The sequence below is a fragment of the Trachurus trachurus genome (genome assembly GCF_905171665.1).
Source record: "Trachurus trachurus genome assembly, chromosome: 12".
Taxonomy (NCBI): domain Eukaryota; kingdom Metazoa; phylum Chordata; class Actinopteri; order Carangiformes; family Carangidae; genus Trachurus; species Trachurus trachurus.
In genome coordinates, this window is record NC_139908.1 from 686052 (window position 1) to 714022 (window position 27971).

At 45.3% G+C, this 27971-nt stretch overlaps 2 protein-coding genes across 4 annotated transcripts in view; one reads left to right on the forward strand and one right to left on the reverse strand.

Moving 5' to 3' along the window:
• Positions 1–27971, reverse strand: part of ube2l3a (ubiquitin-conjugating enzyme E2L 3a) — a 274466-nt gene that overhangs the window by 107817 nt on the left and 138678 nt on the right. The window lies entirely within an intron of this gene.
• On the forward strand, positions 18–26171 carry marveld2a (MARVEL domain containing 2a). Of its 3 annotated transcripts, none has more exons than XM_083983630.1 (10): positions 18–95; positions 3174–3263; positions 5175–5429; positions 6473–7255; positions 14339–14559; positions 15961–15996; positions 17561–17733; positions 18740–18911; positions 21823–21873; positions 25352–26171. In XM_083983630.1, the coding sequence occupies exons 3-10, from the start codon at positions 5192–5194 to the stop codon at positions 25469–25471; spliced, it is 1794 nt and encodes a 597-aa protein (XP_083839756.1). In that variant the 5' UTR covers positions 18–95; positions 3174–3263; positions 5175–5191; the 3' UTR covers positions 25472–26171. The 3 variants fall into 3 exon arrangements, with proteins under 3 accessions (XP_083839756.1, XP_083839754.1, XP_083839755.1); XM_083983628.1 differs by having other exon boundaries at positions 3174–3230; XM_083983629.1 differs by lacking the exon at positions 18–95 and adding an exon at positions 549–569 and having other exon boundaries at positions 3174–3230.

Genomic DNA, 27971 nt, shown 5'->3' on the forward strand with positions numbered 1-27971 from the left:
GGGAGGGGGGAGGAGGAGGAGGAGGAGAGAGGGGGAGAAAGGGGAGAGAGGGAGGAGGAGGAAGAGGAGAAGGAGGAAGGAAGCTGCTGAACGAGGTAAGAACAGAAACTCTGTCTGTTTACATCCAACTAGCGAGCAGAAGAATAAAGGATCGATCCGCAGCATTTTAAAGTTTAAAGTTTTAACGTCGCGCGGGGAGTTGGCGGTAAAGGTGACGTAACGTGGAGCTGCTGCGCGAGGAGCAAAAGTTGTTTTTAACCGCGAGAGAGAGAGAGAGAGAGAGAGAGAGAGGCGACATGTTGGAGCAGCAGGTACAGACATCAAACACACCTGGCCGCGCCGCGCGCACAGGTAACTAACTACTTTATATAAAAATAAACGCAGCGAGGCACCGTGACGTGACGTGTTTACACCTGTTCACCGGGACCGAGTTCGAGATAGAGTGAGGTTAACATGAACAAGGCCCCGAGAGAGAGAGGGGTTCACCTGGAAGACGTGACGTCACGTGTGTTACTGTAGCAACGTGGAAAAAAGATCCATAAAGGTGTTAAAGCTCCTTCAGAATAAAGGTAGATGTTTGTGTTAAAGCTCCTTCAAAATAAAGGTAGATGTTTGTGTTAAAGCTCCTTCAAAATAAAGGTAGATGTTTGTATTAAAGCTCCTTCAGAATAAAGGTAGATGTTTGTGTTAAAGCTCCTTCAAAATAAAGGTAGATGTTTGTGTTAAAGCTCCTTCAAAATAAAGGTAGATGTTTGTGTTAAAGCTCCTTCAAAATAAAGGTAGATGTTTGTGTTAAAGCTCCTTCAGAATAAAGGTAGATGTTTGTGTTAAAGCTCCTTCAGAATAAAGGTAGATGTTTGTGTTAAAGCTCCTTCAGAATAAAGGTAGATGTTTGTGTTAAAGCTCCTTCAAAATAAAGGTAGATGTTTGTGTTAAAGCTCCTTCAAAATAAAGGTAGATGTTTGTGTTAAAGCTCCTTCAGAATAAAGGTAGATGTTTGTGTTAAAGCTCCTTCAGAATAAAGGTAGATGTTTGTGTTAAAGCTCCTTCAAAATAAAGGTAGATGTTTGTGTTAAAGCTCCTTCAAAATAAAGGTAGATGTTTGTGTTAAAGCTCCTTCAGAATAAAGGTAGATGTTTGTGTTAAAGCTCCTTCAAAATAAAGGTAGATGTTTGTGTTAAAGCTCCTTCAAAATAAAGGTAGATGTTTGTGTTAAAGCAGAAGTCAGGTGAATGTTTGTGTTAATCTAAGTCTTAAATAGTTATATCTTCCGACAGCAATCACTTCTATAGAGTGTTTGGTCTGAAACACGGGTCTGTCAGTCACTCTGCTCTGCTCTGAGCCCAGGAGAAAACTTTCCTTGTATCCTACAACCTTTATCCAATGAGGAGAGAGAACGGCATAAAGGGGCAGTCCTCTCTGTGTGTGCAGCCAAGGGATGCGCCTGAATGTGGTGACGTAGGGACGAGGACCAATAGATCCATGACGAGGGCGGGGGCTGCTAACTCCATCTGCTGACAGGAAGTTAGACAAAACCACCGGATCGATTACTTCTGCTTTAAAGGGATAGTTCAACTTTTATTCTTTCGTGTCTTGCCTCACTCCCGAAAGGATGGTGTCTGTCTGCTGGTCATGGACTCAGGAGTGAGGCAAGACATGAAAAAAAAATGTTGGCATATCCCTTTAAAACCAGCCGTCAGGACTTCCTGTCACTTTGTGATGTCACAACTTTGCAGGATTTGATTTCTCCGAGTGTTTTATTCTGAAATCTGCTCTATCTTTTACTATTGGATCGCTGTAGAAAACATTCAGCCAATCAGAAGAGAGGCTCAGAGTCAGTTTAGTGTCACGTTGTTGTATCTGAGATATTTATCTGAGTCTGATATTATTATAATAATATTATCATTATTATAATAAAAACCACAGAGCAGCGTTCAGTCTGTTTCCTGGTGACCTATGATGTCATCGGGTGCAGAGAGTCTGAAGTCCTCCAACAGTCGTCGTCAGTGATAAAACTGTTCCTGGATCAGTGAAACTACACACACACACACACACACAAACACACACACACACACACACACACACACACACACACACACACACACACACACACACACACACACACACACACACACACATGACCTCTGTTGTGACACACAAATACAGAACTATAAACTTCACTTTTATTACGACCACATCAACATGATTGAACACTTAACGACAGTTTCATGAGCTGGAAACTTCTGCTGTGATTTCACTCACATCAAACTGACTCAAACCTTCTCTAATAGATTTATTGATTGGTTGATTGAATGGGGCACCACTCTGTTTTCTTGTTTTCTTTTTTCCTTCCTTTTCTGTATTGTGTATACATAAACATATGTATCTCAATTCCATACAATGGTGTGTACATAATACACTCATGTATACAAACTTTGTGCAACATTGGACACACATCTGCATGTGCAGTCGTGTGTTATGGGACAGTGCAGTTTAAGTCAATCCTGCACTTTATTGCGGCATCGTGCAATTCAATTCAATTCAATCTTGCACTTATGCACTCGTCACTTTAGCAAACAGCACTTTAACTAGCACGGTAGCTCTTTATAACTTCTCAGTAATCTGTTGGTCCCCTTACCCACTCTTTTAACCCTCTATGGTCAGTTAACTGCTGGTTCATGTGTGTCCTTCATGGTGTTTTATTGTCCTAGTCCTGCCTCTTGGACTTTTTATCTAAATCTAATTTTTTCATTGAACAAAAGTACAAAACAATATAAAGAGTGTGTTCAGACTGGGTCAGATCAGTATTTTAGACTCTTACAGGTTTGATTCAGCTCCTCCTCCTCTGATGATGTCGTCTCAGTTTGTTTTTCTCGACTCCACAAACCACAAAACCACAAAAATTAGAGATATGATAATTATTTAACTGACTAACTGGAGAATCATTTGGCAAATAAAAAAAAAAACCGCCCATCACTTCGACCTCAAACATCCGTTTGAAAGCAGACGGAGATTTAAGATACAGAAAAGTCAGATGTTTCTCAGCTGTTCTGGAGCTTTCTATCAGCTCCCCTGGTCTTCATCAGCTGATCAAACATCCTCAGGTGTCTGGGAGGAATAATAATAATAATATAAGTAATAATAATAACTGTTCTTCTTGTTCTTGTCTGCAGGTGTGTGTCTGGATCAGTGAGTTCACAGCAGGTTTTCTTTCTCAGCTCGTCGCCCATGTAAGTGGTGTTGAGTGACTGCGTGTGAAAGAGGTATCCCAGCTCCGCTCATTATTATTATTATTATTAATATTATTATTATTATCATTAATATTAAAGCAGAAGTAAGTGATATATTTGTGTTAATCTAAGTCTTAAATAGTTGTATCTTCCGACAGCAATCACTTCTATAGAGTGTTTGGTCTGAAACACGGGTCTGTCAGTCACTCTGCTCTGCTCTGAGCCCAGGAGAAAACTTTCCTTGTATCCTACAACCTTTATCCAATGAGGAGAGAGAACGGCATAAAGGGGCAGTCCTCTCTGTGTGTGCAGCCAAGGGATGCGCCTGAATGTGGTGACGTAGGGACGAGAAGTTATGGTGCGTTCAAGGAAACTCGTAACTGGTGTTTTTCCGACCTGTGAAGTCGTACCAGTTCGATCTGGTACGAGTTCACGGGTCAGAAGTTACGAGTGGCCGTTATAGTGACTTTCACAGGTAAAACAGGTCGGAGAAACACGAGTGGGTTGCCTGAAACGCTACAGTCGTAAGTTGTGACTTGAAGCTGTAATTTACGGTTTCAAAAGCCTGCCTGGAACGCAGCATTAACCAAAACCACCGGATCACTCACTTCTGCTTTAATATTATTAAACCTCTGGGGGTGAAATCCGCTCCAACATTGGGCTCTAAGGGTCGACTGGCGCTGCATGGAGGTGTGACCTCACCGGGTGTTTCTGGGGGGGACGGTGTGTGTGTGTGTGTGTGTGTGTGTTGGTCTGTGTGTGTGTGTGTGTGTGTGAGTGTGTCTTCAGTGTGTTGTGGGGTTTCATCTTCTTGTTTCCTCTTGGTCTCAGCTCTGATCATCATTTAAATTGATTATAATTAGATTTAAGAACTTGTTCTAACTGGTTTGTCCTGCAGCTTTAAAGGGATAGTTCAACAACATTTTGTCAAATTGTCCCATTGCCCATAATCCCTATAGTCATAGCAGTAGGTTCGTTACCTTTAATTGTCGGTGCAAGCTGTTTTTAGAACGGCGGAGCAGAGCCGTGAGCTGCTCAGAGCTACGCTACGGAGGCTCATTATGGGATTTCTTGGTTTCCCTCATCAAACTCATCAAATACACAATCCAACAACTCCACAACGCTCTGGTGGACAAGTTGTGAGCTGCACATTCACCACGCTATGAGATAATAACACAACGTTACCACACAGAGTTGTTTTAGAGGGAAATACAGAGACTGTTGATGAAAAACTGTCCCTGAAGGCAACGTGCATCAGCGGTTTTACATGAATTCACCTCTAAAACAACTCTGTTTGCCAAAATGTTGAACTATCCCTTTAAAGCAGTTAGTGGATTAGTTGATTGGCACCTGAAGGCATCAACAGTTAAAACCAGTTGATGTATTTGACATTTCAGTCCAACACTTAATTAAAGGAGACAAACAGATGAATTGACATTGAGCTGCTCCATTAATGAAGCTCTTTAACTGGAACATCTCATTGGCTAAATGTTTTATATATATTAATAATATATTATTATATTAATCATAATAATAATAGAAATACTAGTTATTTAGAGAAAGTGTGAAGAGCTCAAATGAAAATGAAGCAGATTAAAATATAATTTACAGGTGAATAAAAACTCCAAACTGTTATTGATCTGAAGCTTCTCTGGAGGTGGTCGAATCTTTTTTGTTCAGTTTATTCTCAGTCTGATCATTTAAAGGGACAACACAAATATTTTCTAGTTTCAGCTTACTTAAATGTAAAAAATATTTATTTTATTTAATTAAATCTGAACAAACTGAACAAAAAAGAGTTGAAACAAAAAAATCTGTGTTGGAAATTAATGAGATTCATTTATAAAATGTTCATTTTTAATGTTTTTAACTACGTAGTTAAAGCAACACAACTGACTGTGTGTGTGTGTGTGTGTGTGTGTGTGTGTGTGTGTGTGTGTGTAGGGACGCCCACTGTCCTCATGTCCTATGGAGGAGGTTTCTACGGACGCGGTGTCAGTGTCCGTCCACCGCCGCACTATGACCAGGTTGCCGAGGGAACGTTACCGCGAGACGCCATCGAGCCGTTTGACCCGTTGGAGCGGTCGCCGCTGAGGCTTCGCCCGGCCCAGAGCGCCGACCCGCTGCCGCCGCCGCCGCTGCCCCACCAGCCGCCCGTCGGCCCCGAGTTCGACCCCAGCGGCAGCGAGGACGGGGCAGGTAATTGACCTATGGCTAAGCCCGTTAGCTCTGCAGGTGGAACATCTGGCTCCATTACACATCTGGAAGCTGTTGGTCCAGGTGTGAACGGTGCAGTCGGACCATTCGTGGGCCAATGAGCTAGAAGAAGAACGACTTAGTGACCCAACAGAGTTATTATATTAGATACATGTGTGTAACTGAGAGGATGAAACAGAACCAGGGAGCAGACTGACTGAGCTTTGATCTGTTTCTATAGACTGAATCTCCTTGTTGTTTACATTCTACTTCCGGGTAGAAAACCAGCTGTAATGTGAATGAGATCAATAGTAACGAACGAGAGTTTAGCTATATATCATATTTTTCACGCCCTATCACCGTTTAGACAAATCTGAAATGATTGAAGAAACATTACTATTTCTGTGTGTGTGTTTTGTGTTGCTATGTGTTGTATTTATTCAGTTTGGGGGAATCACAGTGTCTAGAAAGCATCAGTGGCTCAGCTGACAGGGACAGCTAACGGTAGCTAAGCTAACAGCAGTAGCTAAGCTAACGGCAGTAGCTAAGCTAACGGCGGTAGCTAAGCTAACAGCAGGACGTCAGCTGTTAAAACCCTCCCGTTGTGGGACACGACATGAAACTACTCCAGTTAGCTCAGTCATGTTGGAACTCAGATATCCGCTGGAGAAAATATTTGTTCATGGAGCGTTTATTGAGTCACTGAGTTATTAAAGTTAAACAGGTAGCTAACCGTTAGCCCGGCTAATCTATGATAACCATGACTAATTACAAAAATGTGCACACAGAAATAGTAATGTTTGTCCAATCATTGGTTTTATAAACTTTACAAACATCAGATTAGTCTAAACGGTGATATAGTGACATGAAAAAGTAGATAAATATAGTGAAACTCTCGTCCGTCACTATTGTTCTCATGCTGGTTTTCTACCAGGAAGTAGAGATTTGTCCTATATGTTCATCTATTTATTCTCTTCCTCTTATTTTATAGAGTTTTTCTGCACATCTGAACTGTAAATAGTTTAATTCTAATAACATTGTTGCAGAGGACGAGGGCGGCGCCGACGCGGAGCTCGGCGACCCGGCGCTCCACGACGCGGCGCTGGACATCAAACCCGTTCACCGCTTCATCCCTGACTCCTGGAAGAACTTCTTCAGAGGAAGCGGCAGCGGCAAACAGCCGTGGTCGATGTCGATGTCGGGCTCCTCCTCCCACAACAACAACAACATCGGCAGCAGCACCGGCGGCGTTCCCTGCTCACCGCCGGCCTCGCCCGTCCCCGGCGGCTCGTACCGCGACCCGTACGGCGGCGGTGAGTCGGCGGCAGCGAGCAGCTACAACTCCAGGAAGGAGCTGCTGGGCGGCGGCGGCGGCGGCTCGGTGTCGGGCCAGACCTACCGCACGGCGCTGAGCTACGGCGAGCGCGTGGAGGAATACCACCTGCGCTACGGCTACATGAAGTCGTGGCCGGGGCTGCTGAGGATTCTGGGATGCGTGGAGCTGCTGCTGGGCGCCGCCGTCTTCGCCTGCGTCTGCGCCTACGTCCACAAGGACAACGAGTGGTTCAACATGTTCGGCTACTCGTCGCCCGGCGGCGGCTACGGCGGCGGCGGCGGCTACGGTAGCGGTCTCTACGGCGGCAGCTACTACACGGGACCCAAGACGCCGTTCGTGCTGGTGGTGGCCGGCCTGGCCTGGGTGGTCACCGTCATCGTCCTGGTGATGGGCATGACCATGTACTACCGCACCATCCTGCTGGACGCCGCCTGGTGGCCGCTCACCGAGTTCACCATCAACCTGGCGCTCGCCGTGCTCTACATGGCTGCAGGTCAGACACACACCTTCACTTGTACCGGTTGCCAGGTAACACGCCTGTAGGGAGAGGCTAGTAGCTAAAGCTAAGCTAACGCTAACCGTGTTTAACGAGCAGCAGCTCCAGTGTCACGCAGCATCACGTAGTGTCACGTAGTGTCACGTAGCGTCACGTAGCGTCACGTAGCGTCACGTAGTGTCACGTAGTGTCACGTAGCGTCACGCAGCGTCACGCAGCATCACGCAGCATCACGTAGTGTCACGTTGTGTCACGTAGTGTCACGTAGTGTCACGTAGTGTCACGCAGCATCACGTAGTGTCACGTAGTGTCACGTAGTGTCACGTAGTGTCACGCAGCATCACGTAGCGTCACGTAGTGTCACGTAGTGTCACGTTGTGTCACGTAGTGTCACGCAGCATCACGCAGCGTCACGCAGCATCACGCAGCATCACGTAGTGTCACGTTGTGTCACGTAGTGTCACGTAGTGTCACGCAGCATCACGTAGTGTCACGTTGTGTCACGTAGTGTCACGTAGTGTCACGCAGCATCACGTAGTGTCACGTAGTGTCACGTAGTGTCACGTAGTGTCACGCAGCATCACGTAGCGTCACGTAGTGTCACGTAGTGTCACGTAGTGTCACGCAGCGTCACGTAGTGTCACGCAGCGTCACGTAGCGTCACGTAGTGTCACGTAGCGTCACGTAGTGTCACGTAGTGTCACGTAGTGTCACGCAGCATCACGCAGCATCACGTAGCGTCACGTAGTGTCACGTAGCATCACGTAGTGTCACGTAGCATCACGCAGCATCACGCAGCATCACGCAGCGTCACGTAGTGTCACGTAGCATCACGTAGCATCACGTAGTGTCACGTAGCATCACGCAGCATCACGTAGCATCACGTAGTGTCACGTAGCATCACGTAGTGTCACGTAGCATCACGTAGCATCACGTAGCATCACGTAGCATCACGCAGCATCACGTAGTGTCACGTAGCATCACGTAGCATCACGTAGCATCACGTAGTGTCACGTAGTGTCACGTAGCATCACGTAGTGTCACGCAGCATCACGTAGCATCACGTAGCATCACGCAGCATCACGTAGCATCACGTAGTGTCACGTAGCATCACGCAGCATCACGTAGCATCACGTAGCATCACGTAGTGTCACGTAGCATCACGCAGCATCACGTAGCATCACGTAGTGTCACGTAGCATCACGCAGCATCACGTAGTGTCACGCAGCATCACGTAGTGTCACGTAGTGTCACGTAGTGTCACGTAGCATCACGTAGTGTCACGCAGCATCACGTAGTGTCACGCAGCATCAGCATCACGCAGCGTCACGCAGCGTCACGTAGCATCACGCAGCATCACGCAGCATCACGCAGCATCACGTAGTGTCACGTTGTGTCACGCAGCATCACGTAGTGTCACGCAGCATCACGCAGCATCACGTAGTGTCACGTTGTGTCACGTAGTGTCACGTAGTGTCACGTAGTGTCACGTAGCGTCACGTAGTGTCACGTAGCGTCACGCAGCATCACGTAGCGTCACGTAGTGTCACGTTGTGTCACGTAGTGTCACGTAGTGTCACGCAGCGTCACGCAGCGTCACGTAGTGTCACGTAGTGTCACGTAGTGTCACGTAGCGTCACGTAGCGTCACGTAGCGTCACGTAGTGTCACGTAGTGTCACGTAGTGTCACGCAGCGTCACGTAGCGTCACGTAGTGTCACGCAGCATCACGCAGCGTCACGTAGTGTCACGTAGCGTCACGCAGCGTCACGTAGCGTCACGTAGTGTCACGTAGGGTCACGTAGTGTCACGTAGTGTCACGTAGTGTCACGCAGCGTCACGTAGTGTCACGTTGTGTCACGTAGTGTCACGTAGCGTCACGCAGCATCACGTAGCGTCACGTAGTGTCACGTAGTGTCACGTAGTGTCACGCAGCATCACGTAGTGTCACGTAGCGTCACGTAGCGTCACGTAGCGTCACGCAGCATCACGTAGCGTCACGTAGTGTCACGTTGTGTCACGTAGTGTCACGTAGTGTCACGTAGTGTCACGCAGCATCACGCAGCGTCACGTAGTGTCACGTAGTGTCACGTAGTGTCACGTAGTGTCACGTAGCATCACGCAGCGTCACGTAGCGTCACGTAGTGTCACGTAGTGTCACGTAGTGTCACGCAGCGTCACGTAGCGTCACGTAGTGTCACGCAGCATCACGCAGCGTCACGTAGTGTCACGTAGTGTCACGTAGTGTCACGTAGCGTCACGCAGCATCACGTAGCGTCACGTAGTGTCACGTAGCGTCACGTAGTGTCACGTAGTGTCACGCAGCATCACGTAGTGTCACGTTGTGTCACGTAGTGTCACGTAGCGTCACGCAGCATCACGTAGCGTCACGTAGTGTCACGTAGTGTCACGTAGTGTCACGCAGCATCACGTAGTGTCACGTAGTGTCACGTAGTGTCACGTAGCGTCACGCAGCATCACGTAGCGTCACGTAGTGTCACGTAGCGTCACGTAGTGTCACGTAGCGTCACGTAGTGTCACGTAGCGTCACGCAGCGTCACGTAGCGTCACGTAGTGTCACGTAGTGTCACGTAGCGTCACGCAGCATTACGTAGCGTCACGTAGTGTCACGTAGTGTCACGTAGTGTCACGTAGTGTCACGCAGCATCACGTAGCGTCACGTAGTGTCACGTTGTGTCACGTAGTGTCACGTAGTGTCACGCAGCATCACGCAGCATCACGTAGTGTCACGCAGCATCACGCAGCATCACGTAGTGTCACGTAGCATCACGCAGCATCACGTAGTGTCACGTAGTGTCACGTAGTGTCACGTAGCGTCACGTAGCGTCACGTAGCGTCACGCAGCATCACGTAGCGTCACGTAGTGTCACGTTGTGTCACGTAGTGTCACGTAGTGTCACGCAGCATCACGCAGCGTCACGTAGTGTCACGTAGTGTCACGTAGTGTCACGTAGTGTCACGTAGCATCACACAGCGTCACGTAGCGTCACGTAGTGTCACGTAGTGTCACGTAGTGTCACGCAGCGTCACGTAGCGTCACGTAGTGTCACGCAGCGTCACGTAGCGTCACGTAGCGTCACGTAGTGTCACGTAGTGTCACGTAGCGTCACGCAGCATCACGTAGTGTCACGTAGTGTCACGTAGTGTCACGTAGTGTCACACAGCATCACGCAGCGTCACGTAGCATCACGCAGCATCACGTAGTGTCACACAGCATCACGCAGCATCACGTAGTGTCACGCAGCATCACGCAGCATCACGCAGCATCACGTAGTGTCACGCAGCATCACGCAGCATCACGTAGTGTCACGCAGCATCACGTAGCATCACGTAGTGTCACGCAGCGTCACGCAGCGTCACGTAGTGTCACGTTGTGTCACGTAGTGTCACGTAGTGTCACGTAGCGTCACGCAGCATCACGTAGTGTCACGTAGTGTCACGTAGTGTCACGTAGTGTCACGTAGCGTCACGCAGCATCACGTAGTGTCACGTAGTGTCACGTAGTGTCACGTAGTGTCACACAGCATCACGCAGCGTCACGTAGCATCACGCAGCATCACGTAGTGTCACACAGCATCACGCAGCATCACGTAGTGTCACGCAGCATCACGTAGCGTCACGTAGCGTCACGTAGCGTCACGTAGCGTCACGTAGTGTCACGTAGTGTCACGTAGCGTCACGCAGCATCACGCAGCATCACGCAGCATCACGTAGTGTCACGTAGTGTCACGCAGCATCACGTAGCATCACGCAGCATCACGCAGCATCACGCAGCATCACGTAGTGTCACGCAGCGTCACGTAGCATCCCGCAGCATCCCGTAGCATCACGTAGCATCACGTAGCATCACGCAGCATCACGTAGCATCACGCAGCATCACGCAGCATCACGTAGTGTCACGCAGCGTCACGTAGCATCACGTAGTGTCACGTAGCATCACGCAGCATCACGTAGCATCACGTAGTGTCACGTAGCATCACGTAGTGTCACGTAGCATCACGCAGCATCACGTAGCGTCACGTAGTGTCACGTAGCATCACGTAGCATCACGTAGTGTCACGTAGTGTCACGTAGCATCACGTAGTGTCACGTAGTGTCACGTAGCATCACGTAGCATCACGTAGTGTCACGCAGCATCACGTAGCATCACGTAGCATCACGTAGTGTCACGTAGCATCACGTAGTGTCACGTAGTGTCACGTAGCGTCACGCAGCATCACGCAGCATCACGCAGCATCACGTAGCATCACGTAGTGTCACGCAGCATCACGCAGCATCACGTAGCATCACGTAGTGTCACGTAGCATCACGCAGCATCACGTAGCATCACGTAGCATCACGTAGTGTCACGTAGCATCACGCAGCATCACGTAGCGTCACGTAGCATCACGCAGCATCACGTAGTGTCACGTAGCATCACGTAGCATCACGTAGCATCATGTAGCATCACGCAGCATCACGTAGTGTCACGTAGCATCACGCAGCATCACGCAGCGTCACGTAGTGTCACGTAGCATCACGCAGCATCACGCAGCATCACGTAGTGTCACGTAGCATCACGCAGCATCACGTAGTGTCACGTAGCATCACGCAGCATCACGTAGCATCACGTAGCATCACGTAGTGTCACGCAGCATCACGTAGCATCACGTAGCATCACGTAGTGTCACGTAGCATCACGTAGTGTCACGTAGTGTCACGTAGCGTCACGCAGCATCACGCAGCATCACGCAGCATCACGTAGCATCACGTAGTGTCACGCAGCATCACGCAGCATCACGTAGCATCACGTAGTGTCACGTAGCATCACGCAGCATCACGTAGCATCACGTAGCATCACGTAGTGTCACGTAGCATCACGCAGCATCACGTAGCGTCACGTAGCATCACGCAGCATCACGTAGTGTCACGTAGCATCACGTAGCATCACGTAGCATCACGTAGCATCACGCAGCATCACGTAGTGTCACGTAGCATCACGTAGCGTCACGTAGCGTCACGTAGTGTCACGTAGTGTCACGTAGCATCACGTAGTGTCACGCAGCATCACGTAGCATCACGTAGCATCACGCAGCATCACGTAGTGTCACGTAGCATCACGTAGCATCACGCAGCATCACGTAGCATCACGCAGCATCACGCAGCATCACGTAGCATCACGTAGCATCACACAGCATCACGTAGCATCACACAGCATCACGTAGCATCACGTAGCATCACACAGCATCACGTAGCATCACGTAGCATCACACAGCATCACGTAGCATCACGTAGCATCACACAGCATCACGTAGCATCACGTAGCATCACACAGCATCACGTAGCATCACGTAGCATCACACAGCATCACGTAGCGTCACGTAGCATCACGTAGCATCACGCAGCATCACGTAGCATCACACAGCATCACGTAGCGTCACGTAGCATCACGTAGCATCACGCAGCGTCACGTAGCATCCCGTAGCATCACGTAGCATCACGCAGCGTCACGTAGTGTCACGCAGCATCACGCAGCGTCACGTAGTGTCACGTAGCATCACGCAGCGTCACGTAGTGTCACGTAGCATCACGTAGCATCACGTAGCATCACACAGCATCACGTAGCATCACGTAGCATCACGCAGCATCACGCAGCGTCACGTAGTGTCACGTAGCATCACGCAGCATCACGCAGCATCACGTAGTGTCACGTAGCATCACGCAGCATCACGTAGTGTCACGTAGCATCACGCAGCATCACGCAGCATCACGTAGCGTCACGCAGCATCACGCAGCATCACGCAGCATCACGTAGTGTCACGTAGCGTCACGCAGCATCACGCAGCATCACGTAGTGTCACGTAGCATCACGCAGCATCACGCAGCATCACGCAGCATCACGCAGCATCACGCAGCATCACGTAGCGTCACGCAGCATCACGCAGCATCACGCAGCATCACGTAGCGTCACGCAGCATCACGCCTGCACCGGAAACGTTACTGTGCATTCACGCCAAAAGCCTCCAGAGCTTCAAAAACTCCAGAAGTTAATTCATTGAGCTATGAAAAAGCTGCAGGGGCCCACAGTGCTCGGGGCGATTTTGCATTGAAGTCAATGAGATGGGCCGAAAAAAAAGAGCGAAAAAGAGCAATCATCTGAGTTTTTCGAACATATTCTGCTCAGGCATACTTTCACGTAGAGACTCCTTTTAAACTTTAAACAGTAGACACAAGTCTTGTGTATTGGTGTATTAATCCACGTTTTGATAGGTCATATAGTTTTTGATCAATCACTGATCAATGACCATGATCATTTTTGGAGAAGTTATGAGATTATAATGGGTGTGTATTGGACAGAATGTTCGTGTCAGAGTGGGTGACATCATCGGTTAGAGTGGGAGAAGTTGTCTGAAATCTTCTGAAACTTTTCTCTTTCCAGGCTCCTCACGGCCACAATTTACACTCTACACACGTGTTTTTTTCCAAATTTGTAGACAAACTCGTTCTGTTTCTCACCATGTGCTCAAAATATCAGAGAGACTTACAGAATTTGAATTGTCAGCCTCTAAGTGTGGCCACGTCTGTCTCTGCTCCTCATTGACTCCAATACAAAGATTTTCTGAGAGAAGCAGAATGGACCGATGTTTTAAACTCACAAGTGTCTCCAAAATATTTACTGTAGAAACACCAAAATGACACCAAATCATTCAGGAAGTCCTTACAGCGATGATGGTCTGTGTTTTGTTCTGATAGGAGTTACCGTTTTGTCACAGTAAGCCTAAATGTGAGACCAGTGCAGAGGCAGAAAATCACTCTTTTTCTCCACGTTTCTGTCTGTATCAGCCTGGGGGGCCCCTATCGTCATGGGCAACCACCTCAAGTTGCCGTGGTAACATCTGAGCCTCAGGTCAGAGCTCGTTAACAAGCTCTGTCTTGACCATAAAAAAAATATTTCTAGTTATTATTATTATTATTATTATTATTATTATTATTATTTATATAGAAACTGATGACAGACATGAATCCAGTTTGTTCCTGTTGTTCTCACTGGTGTGTTATTATGGTCTGTCCCTTCCACCAGCTATCGTGTACGTGCGGGACACGACGCGCGGCGGCCTCTGCTCCTACCCCGTCTTCAACAACGGCATCAACGGGGCGTTCTGCCGCACCGAGGCCGGCCAGACCGCCGCCATCATCTTCCTGTTCGTCACCATGGTGATCTACCTGATCGGCGCTATGGTCTGTCTGAAGCTGTGGAGGCACGAGGCCGCGCGGAGGTACCGGGAGCGCTTCGGACACGAGGTGGGAACGCTGCTGCCGCTGCTCTCTGGAACACTCTGGAATGTCCTCTAAGGGTTTAAGGCTTCAGGGCTGTCTGATACACACACACAGACACACACACACACACACACACTACACACTCTGCTGCACACACACAGACACACACACACACACTCTGCTGCACACACACATGCACACAGCAACAGAAACCACATCATTTGCACACTGGCTCGGCTGTGGGGGAGTGAGAGGGTGAGGTCTGTGAAATGAGGTACACACACACACACACACACACACACACACACACACACACACACACACACACTGTGTCAGACTTGTTGTTTTGTGTTTCGGTCTCTTAAAGGAACAGTTCACCCATTTAGGAAGTTGAGTTATTTCCTTATGAGAGTTAAATCTACTTTATTTCTGTTTTTATTGCCTCTAATTCACAATAACAGGCTTTAACATCACAAAACAAAACAAAGAGTCATCCTGAGACTAGGTCTCATCTGTCACACAGAGATAACACTGTACAAAGGTAGAGCACGTATACTTCTTCTTCTTCTATCTAGTTCTCTAGCTACAAAAAGGGATATTTAAAACAATAAATAAAACCAATAAATGAATAAAAAATAAGTCAAACCATAATAATAACAGTAGTTTTTTTAATAAAATGTATATTTGGAGGTATAAGAGTCTTAGAGATAGTCAATAACTGGCCCTTGTGCTTTTAGCTGTAACTGTGCAGTCATACATCCCATCATGTAGAATATGCTTATTGAATTTAGCTAAAAGCTAAAGAGTTTTCAAGCCAAAGTGAAGCCCGTTAGCTCTGCAGGTGGAAGATGAAACATCTGGCCAGAGTCTGCTCTATCTATTTACACATCTGGAAGCTGTTGGTCCAGGTGTGGACGGTGCAGTCAGACCGTTCGTGGGCCAATGAGCTAGAAGAAAAACAACTTTGTGACCCAACAGAGTTATAGATATTAATTGAGTAGAGATATTAAATCCATGTGTGTAACTGAGAGGATGAAACAGAACCAGGGAGCAGACTGACTGAGCTTTGACCTACAGATCTGTTCTATTCATCTATTTATTCTCTTCCTCTTATTTTATAGAGTTTTTCTGCACATCTAAACTGTAAATAGTTTAATTCTAATAACATTGTTACAGATTCTACTTAAACTCTCGTTTACCTGCTTGTTTTTCTTCCTTCATATGAAACTCTCCTCAGTATTAAACCAGGTTGATTCTACATGTTGGTTTGTCTGGGTAGATAAAGTCTGCTCTGATCTGCTCATTAAACTCAAATCAAAGTGTAGAAGTTGTGCAGCATCTATTACTTTGTAATCAGTGAATCTGATTATTGGTAATTGATCAGTGGATGATGATGATGATGTCGTTGTGTTTCCTGTGATACAGATGCAGCCGTCGGCGCTGAGAGCTGCTCACTCTCTGGTAAGAACCACCAACAGAAATAGAGATTTAAACTAACAGATTTCACCATGAAACTTCCCAAGTTTATCACTCACATTAAGACAAATATTTTTTGTATTACAAGTTTTGTCACATTTTATGTTTAAATGTGTAAATGAGGCAATATTTAATGAAATATGCGCTAATTTGCATACATTTCCAGAACAGAAATCTGAACAATGGATAAAGCTGCTTTGTTTTATTTAGTTGACATATTAGAGTCTTTAGTTTTTACAGAGGAGGATTGTGGATATCTCTTTTTATCACTCTGTAAATGAGAAAATACTGTCACCAGCCCTAAAAAAAAATAATCAAATTTCGCTTTTTTTGTTTTTGTTTTTTTGGAATAAAATGTTGTATGAATGATATATCAACTATCCCCTCTGTAAAAACCTTCAATCAATCAATCAAAATGTATTTGTATAGCACTTTACAGTAGCCAGACGGTACCCAAAGTGCTTTACATCAAGGCAATAAAACAATACATAAAAACCCAAGAAAGTGCCACAGTGCTGCAAGAAGACACAAGAAAGTGCTACTAGTGCTGCAGGGTGTTAAAGGCTCTAAAAGTGCATACAGTAGTGTAGCATACCCTCCGAAAGATTTAGGACTCGACTGGTGGTTTTCAACATTTATTTCCATAAACCATTCCGTAACCAACTCGTTGAATACCAACGTGAGAACTGATAAGACACAAAGATACACCAGTTACATTTATGTTTTCATTATGTGCAAAACAGTTAGCATAGCTTTAGCTTTCTGATACAAATCATCAACACAAGTACCGTAAACACTACAAATTGCTAACCTTGTGCCTCCTCGGGGGGTTGCTATTTCCAGTCCTTTATTGTTCATTTACCGCAACTCTTTCATTGCCTCTTTCTCCTTTGTTTACCTTAACTTATTACTTTGCCGTTAACTCGTTCCGTATCACCTTGTTTTTACCGGAAGACACAACATAGCCAGGAAGTGACATAGTAGGTTAGCGATCTCTTCAAAATAAAAGCTCATTACAAATATAACCTTCAAAACGGACAATATGCATTTAAAAACCAGATGAATGATATTTTACTATAATGCACTCCAATCACGAAATATATTTATGTAACAAAATCATGTCACAATGCATTTAAAGTAACTTAACTATTAGTTTTAAAGATTTTAACTTATTTAACCATTTTAGCAGTACAAGGCTGCCCTCTTGTGGACAAAATGAGTAACAGCAATACATACAACCAAAAAGTGGTCTGCTACAAGTAGAATTAAAAACAGGCAAAATAAGTAGACTTAAGAGCAGGACTTCCCTAGTCAGAGTTAAATGCTAATCTAAAAAAGTCTTTAGCTTGGATTTAAAAAGGCTGAGGTCAGTAATGGTTAAATGTCGGGTGGCGGTCTGTTCCACAGCCTGGGAGCTGCAACAGCAAACGAACCATCGCCCCACTGTTTGTATCTAGAGCTTGGGAAGCTCTAACAGAAGCTTCAGAATATAGACAGGAATAAAAAATAATAAAATAATTGATTGTTTGTTTGTCTGTTTGTCTGTCAGGACTTTGAAGCCCCTCCCCCTCCTAAACATTCGGACCAGGTGGAAGGCGTTTCCATGGCGCCGGTCCATCACGCTGCTCCCGCTGCTGCTAAAGCCGTTCCACCGAAGATCCTCCAGGGGGCGATACCGTCGGGACACATCCCCAAAGCCGTGGTCGTCCCCGACTACATCGCGTAAGGAAATTGATAATAAAATTGATAAGGATCGATTACAGATGGTATTGATAGAGAGAGCGAGGCGAAGCTGCAGCTGCTACCAGGGCGTTGGTGTTGACCTGGGAACAATGAGACTCAATAAAAGAGGCTGATAAGGAGAAAAGAGGTGAAGTCAGAGACGCAGCTGATGAGGAGGAGAGAAGAGGAGGAGGAGGAGGAGGAGGAGGAGGAGGAGGAGGAGGAGTCACAGTTCAGCTGGGACAAAAACCTCTGATTGATAAGGGATAGTTCAACATTTAGTTAAATTGCCCCATCACCATAATCCCTATAGTCATAGCAGTAGGTTCGTTACCTTTAATTGTCGGTGCAAGCTGTTTTTAGAACGGCGGAGCAGAGCTGTGAGCTGCTCAGAGCTACGCTACGGAGGCTCATTATGGGATTTCTTAATTGGTTTCCCTCATCAAACTCATCAAATACACAATCCAACAACTCCACAACGCTCTGGTGGACAAGTTGTGAGCTGCACATTCACCACACTATGAGATAATAACACAACGTTACCACACAGAGTTGTTTTAGAGGGAAATTCATGCAAAACCTCTGATGCACGTTGCCTTCAGGGACAGTTTTTCATCAACAGTCTCTGCATTTCCCTCTAAAACAACTCTGTGTGGTAATGTTGTGTTATTATCTCATAGTGTGGTGAATGTGCAGCTCACAACTTGTCCACCAGAGCGTTGTGGAGTTGTTGGATTGTGTATTTGATGAGTTTGATGATGAGGGAAACCAAGAAATCCCATAATGAGCCTCCGTAGCGTAGCTCTGAGCAGCTCACGGCTCTGCTCCACCGTTCTAAAAATAGCTTGCACCGACAATTAAAGGTAACGAACCTACTGCTATGACTATAGGGATTATGGCAATGGGCCAATTTGACTAAAATGTTGAACTATCCCTTTAATCCAGTGTGTCCAGATGACAGAGTTAATCTTGTGTGTGTGTTACCCCCCCCCCCCCCCCCCAACAGGAAGTACGGGACCATCCGGTCCGACGAGGAGCGGGACCAGTACCGAGCCGTGTTCAACGACCAGTACGCCGAGTACAAGGAGCTGCACCAGGACGTCCAGACCACCAGCAAGAAGTTTGAGGACATGGACGCTATGATGAGGAGTCTACCACAACATCCCAGCAGCCAGATGGTACACACACACACACACACACACACACACACACACACACACATCCGTCCGTCTCAGTTACAGCTGCATGACAGTGGTTTAATAATGAGGTTTTATAACAGTTTTGTTTTCATGTGTGTTTGAAAATTTAAATTCTATTGATTTTCACGCATGAAGTTTTACTGTTGACTGGACACTAGGGCTGGGACGATATGCTTTTCTCCCGATTTGATTCTTCTACGATTTTTTGGATGGCGATTCGATTTAAATTGTGATTCTACGATATTGCCGATTCTCTCTATGATTTTTAGTCTTTAGCATTTTTAACATTTATCTGCACACAAACACTGTAGGAGCCTATAAATGAACATACTCCATTATAAAGTGAACTTAAACCCTTTTCACAACCTGGACTCTCTGGATGTAAAAAAGGCGAACAAATGCACATTGCACAATATTTTAAAAAATCCTCCCCCCCCCCCCCCAAAAAAAAAAAAAAAAAATCGATTTTTTCTCCCACCCCTACTGGACACCCAGTTCCCAGTCCATGTTCCTCCTCCTCCAGAGGGTTTTCCCAGCTCCTCGTGAGGCGTTCACTGTCCTGACGGGTCATGTGATCCCTGTTCTGGTTCTGACCCGAGGTGGTCTGCACTGGGTTTATTTACTCTGAGGCTGTATACGTTTACACAGAAACCATCTGAACAGAAAACACTAAAGTGGCGTTGTTGCATTCTCACTTTTTATTTCACGTTTTAGACGAGCGTTTTTTTTTTTTTTTTTTTTTTTTTTGTATATTTTTGGGGCATTTGTGCCTTTATAGATAGCACAGTTGAGACAGACAGGAAACAGGGAGGCAGAGAGAGGGGGAACGACACGCAGGAAAGGTCTGCCCGACGCGGGACTCGAACCAGGGCCGACTGCAGCGAGGACTGTGCCTCTATACATGGGGCGCCCGCTCTAACCACTACTAGGGCTGGACGATTATGGCAAAAATCATAATCACGATTATTTTGGTCAATATTGAAATCACGATTATTTACACGATTATGGGGGGGTACAGGATTTATAGCTTGACCATGCTACATTATTACCTTAAATAAACAGTGCCAATGTGTGTTTAAGGTTTTTAAGTTTATAATTTTAAATATTTATTCAAAATGTATTTAAAACTTTTTTTTTAAGTTTTATGATCCAGCAGCAGAAACTATACAGGATGTTTAGCTTCACTTTTCTACATTTTTACCTTGAATAAACAGATTTGGAGTAACTGTCATGGTTTAACTTATTAAGAGGGAGAATGGAGGCTCTCTGCTTCCGTGTGTGTCGCTTATTGCGTCTCTGGGATGAAATCCAACCTGGGAAGATCAGAGCCTCCGCCCCGCTGCGCTGTCCCAGCTCTCGTCACAAACGCACCCCATAACTTTTTTTTTTTTTTTGACGCGCCCCATAAGTGATCTCTTATTTATGACAGATTAAACTACACAAATACACGTCGTAACATCGTATAACGTTATCCACCGCTCTACAGATTGCTTCCTTGCTGGCTTTGTAAACATGTGCACATGTAGCCTACGGGCCGGGGGAAGAGGAGGAGGAGGAGGAGGAGGAGGAGGAGGAGGGTTGTTGTTGTTGTTGTTCGGCCGCTTTGAGGAGACGAGCGAGTGTTTTAAATTATTATTTCCCGTTCATTCGTCCTGAGCGGTGGCCGCTGCTCTCTCTTCACTGGCGCTGATTTTTAAACGCCGCCGTCAACACATGAGTGGACTCGTCCACAGCATTAACTGAGAGAGGAGTGCAGTGCAGGCTCGGGGGCGGAAGCGCGCATGTGTGTTTTTCAGAATAAAACACCAAGACAAAAAAATAATTGTTTATCTTCGATTACAGTGTTTTTATGATCGTGAGAAGCCAAAATCGTAATCACGATCAAAATTCGATTAATCGTCCCGCTCTAACCACTACGCCACGCGACGCCCCTAGACGAGCGTTTTTAGGGTGGAAATCAGCGTGCATACGGTGACGCAAAAGTCTGTGTAATTCAACCCAGAATGTTTTCATCTTCTTGAGGCTTTACGCCATCGGCCTCCACCTCCACTAACACCTCCTCCTCCTTTCTTTTATTTTATCCTTTCTTTTTATTTTATCCTTTCTTTTATTGTAACTGGATCTGTGTATTATTATTTTATTTTGTACTTTTGAAAAGGAGCCCAGGAAGACTAGCCTGGCGTTTGTTCGTCGGCTAATGGGGATCCTCAATAAACAATAAACAATAAACAGGTCGTAGCGATCGAAGCAGACTTTTTTAGGGATCCCTCCTCTGTTGCTCACCCTGAGCTTTCTCCTGGTTTTCCCTGTTAAAAGGGTTTTCCATGGAGTTTCTCCTCAGTGGATGTGAGGGTCTAAGGACAGAGGATGTTGTTATGATGGGATGTAAAGCCCTTTGAGACAAACTGCTGGTAAAAACTGGCTATACAAATAAAACTGCCTTTTGCATTTTCACCCTTTACACGGAGACGTAACAGAGGAGCGTTATTCAGATTTCCACTCTGGAGGCGGCTTCACTTTTTTTTTTGCGTTTTCAAGCCCAGAAAACGCTGTCGCCGTCTAAACTAAAGGCACATCCCATGAAATATTTTGCCGTTTTCATCCGCCAGCGTTGTCATGTAAACGTAGTGACTGTTGAACCAGCAGCAGAAGCAGCAGCAGCTGATGGAGGCGTGGTACACACACACACACACACACATCCAGACACACACACACACACTCCGACCTGCAGCGTCTCTTTGTTGTTCTGTTTCCTGAACTTCCTGTGTGTTACTTCCTGTCGGCCGCTGCACTTCCTCTTCCTCTCCACCCTCACATTCCTGCTGATGTCACAGCAGCTGATCTCACTCTGTGTGTGTGTGTCTCTGTGTGTGTGTGTGTGTGTGTTTAGGAGGTGGATCGCATCAACAGGATTCTGCAGGATTACCAGAAGAAGAAACATGTGAGTCTCTCATCATATGACGGTTGCAAATGGATACCAACTGTCCTCTTCATAACAAAAAGACACACCAAAAAACATCCAGATACCTCCATGCTGCTCGTCTGTAATGTCCCTCTGGTATTGAAGCCTCGACATGAGAAACTGTTCAGAAAAAAATTAAATAAGTCTATATTTCAAGCTTGTTTTGTAGCGGAAGCTTCTCTTCCCGGTTCGTCAAATTTGGACGAGCAGCATGGAGGTATCTGGATGTTTTTTGGTGTGTCTTTTTGTTATGAAGACAGTTGGTATCCATTTGCAACCGTCATATGGACATGCACTGCTACGCCGAGACCCCCTGTAACTCAGAGAAGCCACGGAGGACTCTGAAACTTCTCCCAGCCCTTGAAAGAAATTTCAATTTTGGGTGAACTATCCCTTTAAATGAACTTTTTATCAGTAGTTTTTATTGATTCCCACCAGAGTGACTGTTAAGCTGCAGTAGTTTGTTGGCTGTTCATTTAGAGCCCAGTATAATATAATATATGTTATAATCAGTAACAGATTAAAGAACAGGAAGAGAAACATCCTGTTGAAACAACTGTATTAGCTCTTGATCTGTCAGGTGGTTATTATGGGATGTCAGAGAACAGTGCAGCTCTGTGGCTCCGAGTCTCTTCAGGCTTCACATGCAAATAAAAACTAAATGCTGTTTGGATCAATTCACTCAGCTTCAGTTTGATGTGAACAGGTGGTTCAGTGTTTCAGCTGCAGGAAACTCAGATCTCAGGTCAGTGGAGAAACGAGCTGGAAACAGGAAAACACATTAAATTTTCACAATAAAATGACATTAGTTAGTTTTTTTAAACAGCTTTTATTTTGCTACTTTTACCACAACTACGTCACATCCTGTCACAGAGCTGAGTGTAGGAGTAAAGTCCTTTCAAAGTAAAGCGCTCTCTGACGGCCAAAACAAAGTGGTGGTGGAAACATTTCAAAATAAAGCAACAGTTAGTGATGGGGATTTTCAAAATAAAGCAACAGTTGAGCTGAACAGTGGATCTGGATCGACTGAAATATCTAGAGACATATAACAATATCTCCCCAGTACGTATCTTGTGTTTGTCTGGTGTTAAGACGAGATTTTCAAAATAAAGTAATAGTAGTTTTTTGAGTAATTTTTTCTATTTTTCCGACTAATTTTTTCCTGTTTTTCGTGGTAATTTTTCTGACTTAGCTAGTGAGATTACAATATCCAGCAAGAAGCTCCCACCTGCACGAACTTGAACTTAGGTGGTTAATTTATTTACAGATCAAAAGGAGAGAATATACGTAGACTGGTGACATTCATCAGTTTGGAGAAAACCTCCTGTTGTTTCAGAGACACACTGACTCCAGATCAGCCTGTTAAAGGATCATTAAAGGACAATTCCAGGCGAATTCAACTAGGGGGTGTATTTTCATATCATTTTAGGTCTAAAAGAAGGAATCTGAAGATTTTCAATTTAATCGCTCCTGTTTTGCGGTAGTTGCATCTGTCCCCGCATCGCCATGGCAGCAATGAATGGGAGCGGATGTAAGTTCCGCTGTTTAGGCTGTTTCCATCCCTCAAAGCCGCAATTTTTTTCCACAGACAGCATCAGATGGAGACTCAAACATGCACCGAGAAGTTTATTTACTTCAACAAGCCGACATGTTTGTAAAACTAGATCTAATTCAAAGTCTCCCGGAGTCTCGCGCGAGCCCGAAGTTGTAGTGCGCGGTGTATTCAGGCGCAGTAGGAGCTACCGCTTGTGTCATAAACACAGGAATATCAACTCTTTACTTGCTTGAAGTGTTTATTTTTTCCACAGACAGCGTCAGGTGGCGACTCAAAGATGCGCCGAAAAGTTTTTTTTACTTGAAGCAAGTCAAGAGTTGATATTCCTGTGTTTATGACACAAACGGGAGCTTCTCACTGCACCTGAACACACCGTGCACTGCAACTGGGTCTCGCGTGAGACTCCGGAGACTTTGAATTAGATCTAGTTTTACAAACATGTCGGCTTGTTGAAGTAAATAAACTTCTCGGTGCATGTTTGAGTCTCCATCTGACGCTGTCTGTGGAAAAAAATTGCGGCTTTGAGGGCTGGAAACAGCCTAAACAGCGGAACTTACATCCACTTCCATTCATTGCTGCCGTGGGGATGCGGGGACAGATGCAGCTACCGCAAAACAGGAGCAATTAACTCATTGAGTGCCAGCCCTTTTATAAAATGGTCAGTGCCATGTGCCAGCGTTTCGGGGCATTTTGAGTAATATTTTAAGACCAAGAGAATATTTTGTATTATGACTCTGAAAACACAAAATAGCTCAAAGGAAAGAGGAGACTCTCTATTTAACTAGGGAAAAACCATTTGTTTGTACCTTGTTCCATTCTTGATTTATCTTAAGTTGAATAGAGCCTGGTTGCACCAAAAAGACCACTTTTTTTCTAGAAAGCTGAGAAAAATGCATTTTTGTGAAAGAGAGTCTCTCAAGAAAAACAGTGATTTATCCGTTTTAATTTTGGCTTCAAAAACATGTAAGACATCTGAAAATTTAATTTCACATGTTTTTTCATTGTACAAAAAAAACAAAAAACTAAAATACAACAAGTAGGAGTCTTACTCTGCAGAGTGATGCCTGCTCTCCTACTCCTCCTGCAGTTGCTGCCCCTTCACCCTCTCCTCTCCTCCCCCCTCCCCTCACCCCCTCTCTGCCCCTCCCCTCCTTCTCCTCCTGCTGCATCGTCTCTGAAGTAGGGAGGGAGACGTCGTGGCGTCTCCAGCCTCTGTGCTGGACGCGGCCGCGGCAGCGACGCACCGCGCTGATCTCTCGGTTCGTCGTCACGTCGGTTTACAGCAGCTGGTGAAACTGACTCCGCGATCCGCCTCCGCTTCGGCATTTTGGTGCTGATCATCTAGATGAGTTTACCTTTCCTGCCTCCTCTGATCACTTCATGCTGGATGCTAATGCTATGCTAATAGCATCCGTGGCTAAGCTTTCCTCCAGCTCCACGTTACACTTGTTCCAGGCTCTGCCCGTCGTTTTCCTCTAGAAATAGAAACTTTTCCCAACTTTTTTATCTCTGTACCGATCGCACTCGTCTTCTCCTTCCTCTTCACTTCTTGCTCTGATCTACAGTCTTCTTCGTTCTACACATCCCAGAAGCCCCAAAATTACTCAGAGTGTGCGCAACAGCGTCCCCATTTACCAGCCGCAGAAAACTGCATTTGACGTATATATACGTCAATGGCACTCAAGCGTTGGATTTTGATTGACGTATATATACGTCAATGGCACTCAATGAGTTAAACTGAAAATCTTCAGATTCCTTCTGTTAGACCTAAAATGATATGAAAATACACCCCAGAGTTGAATTCGCCTGGAATTGTCCTTTAACGTCTAAAACACCGATAAAAAGCAGTATTTTATGTATATGTATATATTTTATAGTTTATATTTGTGTTGCTGCGTCTAGGACCCGACGTTCCTGGAGAAGAAGGAGCGCTGCGAGTACCTGAAGAACAAACTGTCCCACATCAAACAGAAGATCCAGGAATACGACAAGGTCATGGAGTGGAACGACGGGTACAGTTAAGACCAGGCCGTCGCCATGGAAACACACCTGAGGACTGATGCTGATGCAGCTACACGGGTGTTGACCGACCGACTCGATCCAACTCGATCCGACTCGATCCGACCCGGGTCTGGACCACAGGAGGACCGGGAGGACTGAGCCTGTCGGATGTTTTATACTTTTTAGTTCAGCGCTTTGAGAAACCGATGAGGCATTCAGGGTCTCTGCTTCCTGTAGGACAACACACTACTGGGTCCACTGGCCTGTTGGCACACACACCTACACACCTCCACAGCTCAGAGATGAACACACACACCTCTACAGCTCACAGCCGGTGCCAGTTCTGGTTCTGGTGTTAAAATAAATCACATTTAGGTGTTAACTGGGTTTTAATCTGCAAATTAGATCCGATGTCTCAGGATCGTCCTGATTGAAGCTGATTAAGAAATATTAACAAGGATTTAATTCAAATTGGGCAGAAACGTTCAAAAAATAAACAAATTCTCAAATGTACTCACTAGTTATAAACAGTTAAAGCAGAAGTAAGTGATATTTTTGTGTTAATCTAAGTCTTAAATAGTTGTATCTTCCGACAGCAATCACTTCTATAGAGTGTTTGGTCTGAAACACGGGTCTGTCAGTCACTCTGCTCTGCTCTGAGCCCAGGAGAAAACTTTCCTTGTATCCTACAACCTTTATCCAATGAGGAGAGAGAACGGCATAAAGGGGCAGTCCTCTCTGTGTGTGCAGCCAAGGGATGCGCCTGAATGTGGTGACGTAGGGACGAGGACCAATAGATCCATGACGAGGGCGTTAACACACAGTTAAATTCACAGTTAAAAGGTGACGAGGGTCAGTAGTCGACTTGCACTGTTAGGTTTGGTAGAGGGAAACTACGGTGGCCCTGAGGGGTCAAATCACTGCAACTTAAAGGGATAGTTCAACATTTTGTGCAAATTGGCCCATCACCATAATCCCTATAGTCATAGCAGTAGGTTCGTTACCTTTAATTGTCGGTGCAAGCTATTTTTAGAACGGCGGAGCAGAGCCGTGAGCTGCTCAGAGCTACGCTACGGAGGCTCATTATGGGATTTCTTAATTGGTTTCCCTCATCAAACTCATCAAATACACAATCCAACAACTCCACAACGCTCTGGTGGACAAGTTGTGAGCTGCACATTCACCACGCTATGAGATAATAACACAACGTTACCACACAGAGTTGTTTTAGAGGGAAATACAGAGACTGTTGATGAAAAACTGTCCCTGAAGGCAACGTGCATCAGTGGTTTTGCATGAATTTACCTCTATTATAGGGATTATAGCAATGGGCCAATTTGACAAAATGTTGAACTATCCCAAACGTGCTTCAAATCCAGAAACAACTTCATCAGTGTTTGTGGGGACATAAAACAGTGGCCGACCTAATGGGCCGATGCTTAGTGAACAGTTTATATGATCAATCATGTGATATTGACGTTGTAATAAACCAAACAACTGGTCCGTCACTTTATTGTGTCCCCACAAACACTTCTGTTGTGTTTTCAGGTTATTTTCTGCATTTTTCTGAATCTTTTCTTGTGTTTTCCTGAAGCTGCAGTGGTTTGACCCTCTGGGCCACCGTAGTACGACTCTAGTTGAACTCTAGTTGTGTGTTTGTGTCTGTAGAGGTGTGTAGAGGCAGATGTGTGTTTATAACGATGTGTGTGTGTGTGTGTGTGTGTGATACTGTGACTGTATCCGAGGATAAAACCACTTCATCATTCCCAAACAGCTGGAGGAGCTTCCTGGTTTACACTGGTCTGATCTGCTATGATGGGATGTTTTTATACGTAGCTGTAGAATCTGACTTTGTCCCCTCATTTCATTTCATTTCATAGATTAAACTTTTTCTACTTTTGTCATTTAAAATAATCCTCAGTGCTTTAATATCTGCATTTATAATCTTCACTCTGTTTTGCTGTAAAAGTCCATTTATTTCCATAATTTAAAGACGATGAAGTGATGATGATGATGATTTTGGTGCTTTTTTTCTCTTCGTCACGTCACAGTTTCTGTTTTTTCCAAAGAGTTGGAGTTTGTTTTCCTCCTCAGCAGCAGCCCAGGTGAAGACGAAGATAAAGAACGAGACGTTTTGTAAAATCCTGCAGAATAAAAAGGAGCTGAAAGTTTCGTCTGTGGCTCGTTGACAGGAAGTTGGTCGTTAATAATTCAGTTTAAAAAAAAGGAAACATCCAGTTAATTGTTGTGTAAATATCCTCATGTACAGAGTCCTGACACTTAATACTTTCAATAAAACTATGGAAACATTAAAATACACATTTATAAGGTTTTTTATTTCTGCTCCAATTATCAATCACGTGGTTTGATAAATAAAAATGCACTGCACTTCTTTTCATCAAAGTTGTTTGTTTTTTTATGCATTAAAGGAAAAGTTTTATCTTTTGTTCTATTTCATTTGTTTCATTTAATTTAGATTTTTATAATGTTTAGATTTTCTTATATAAAACATTATTTATCT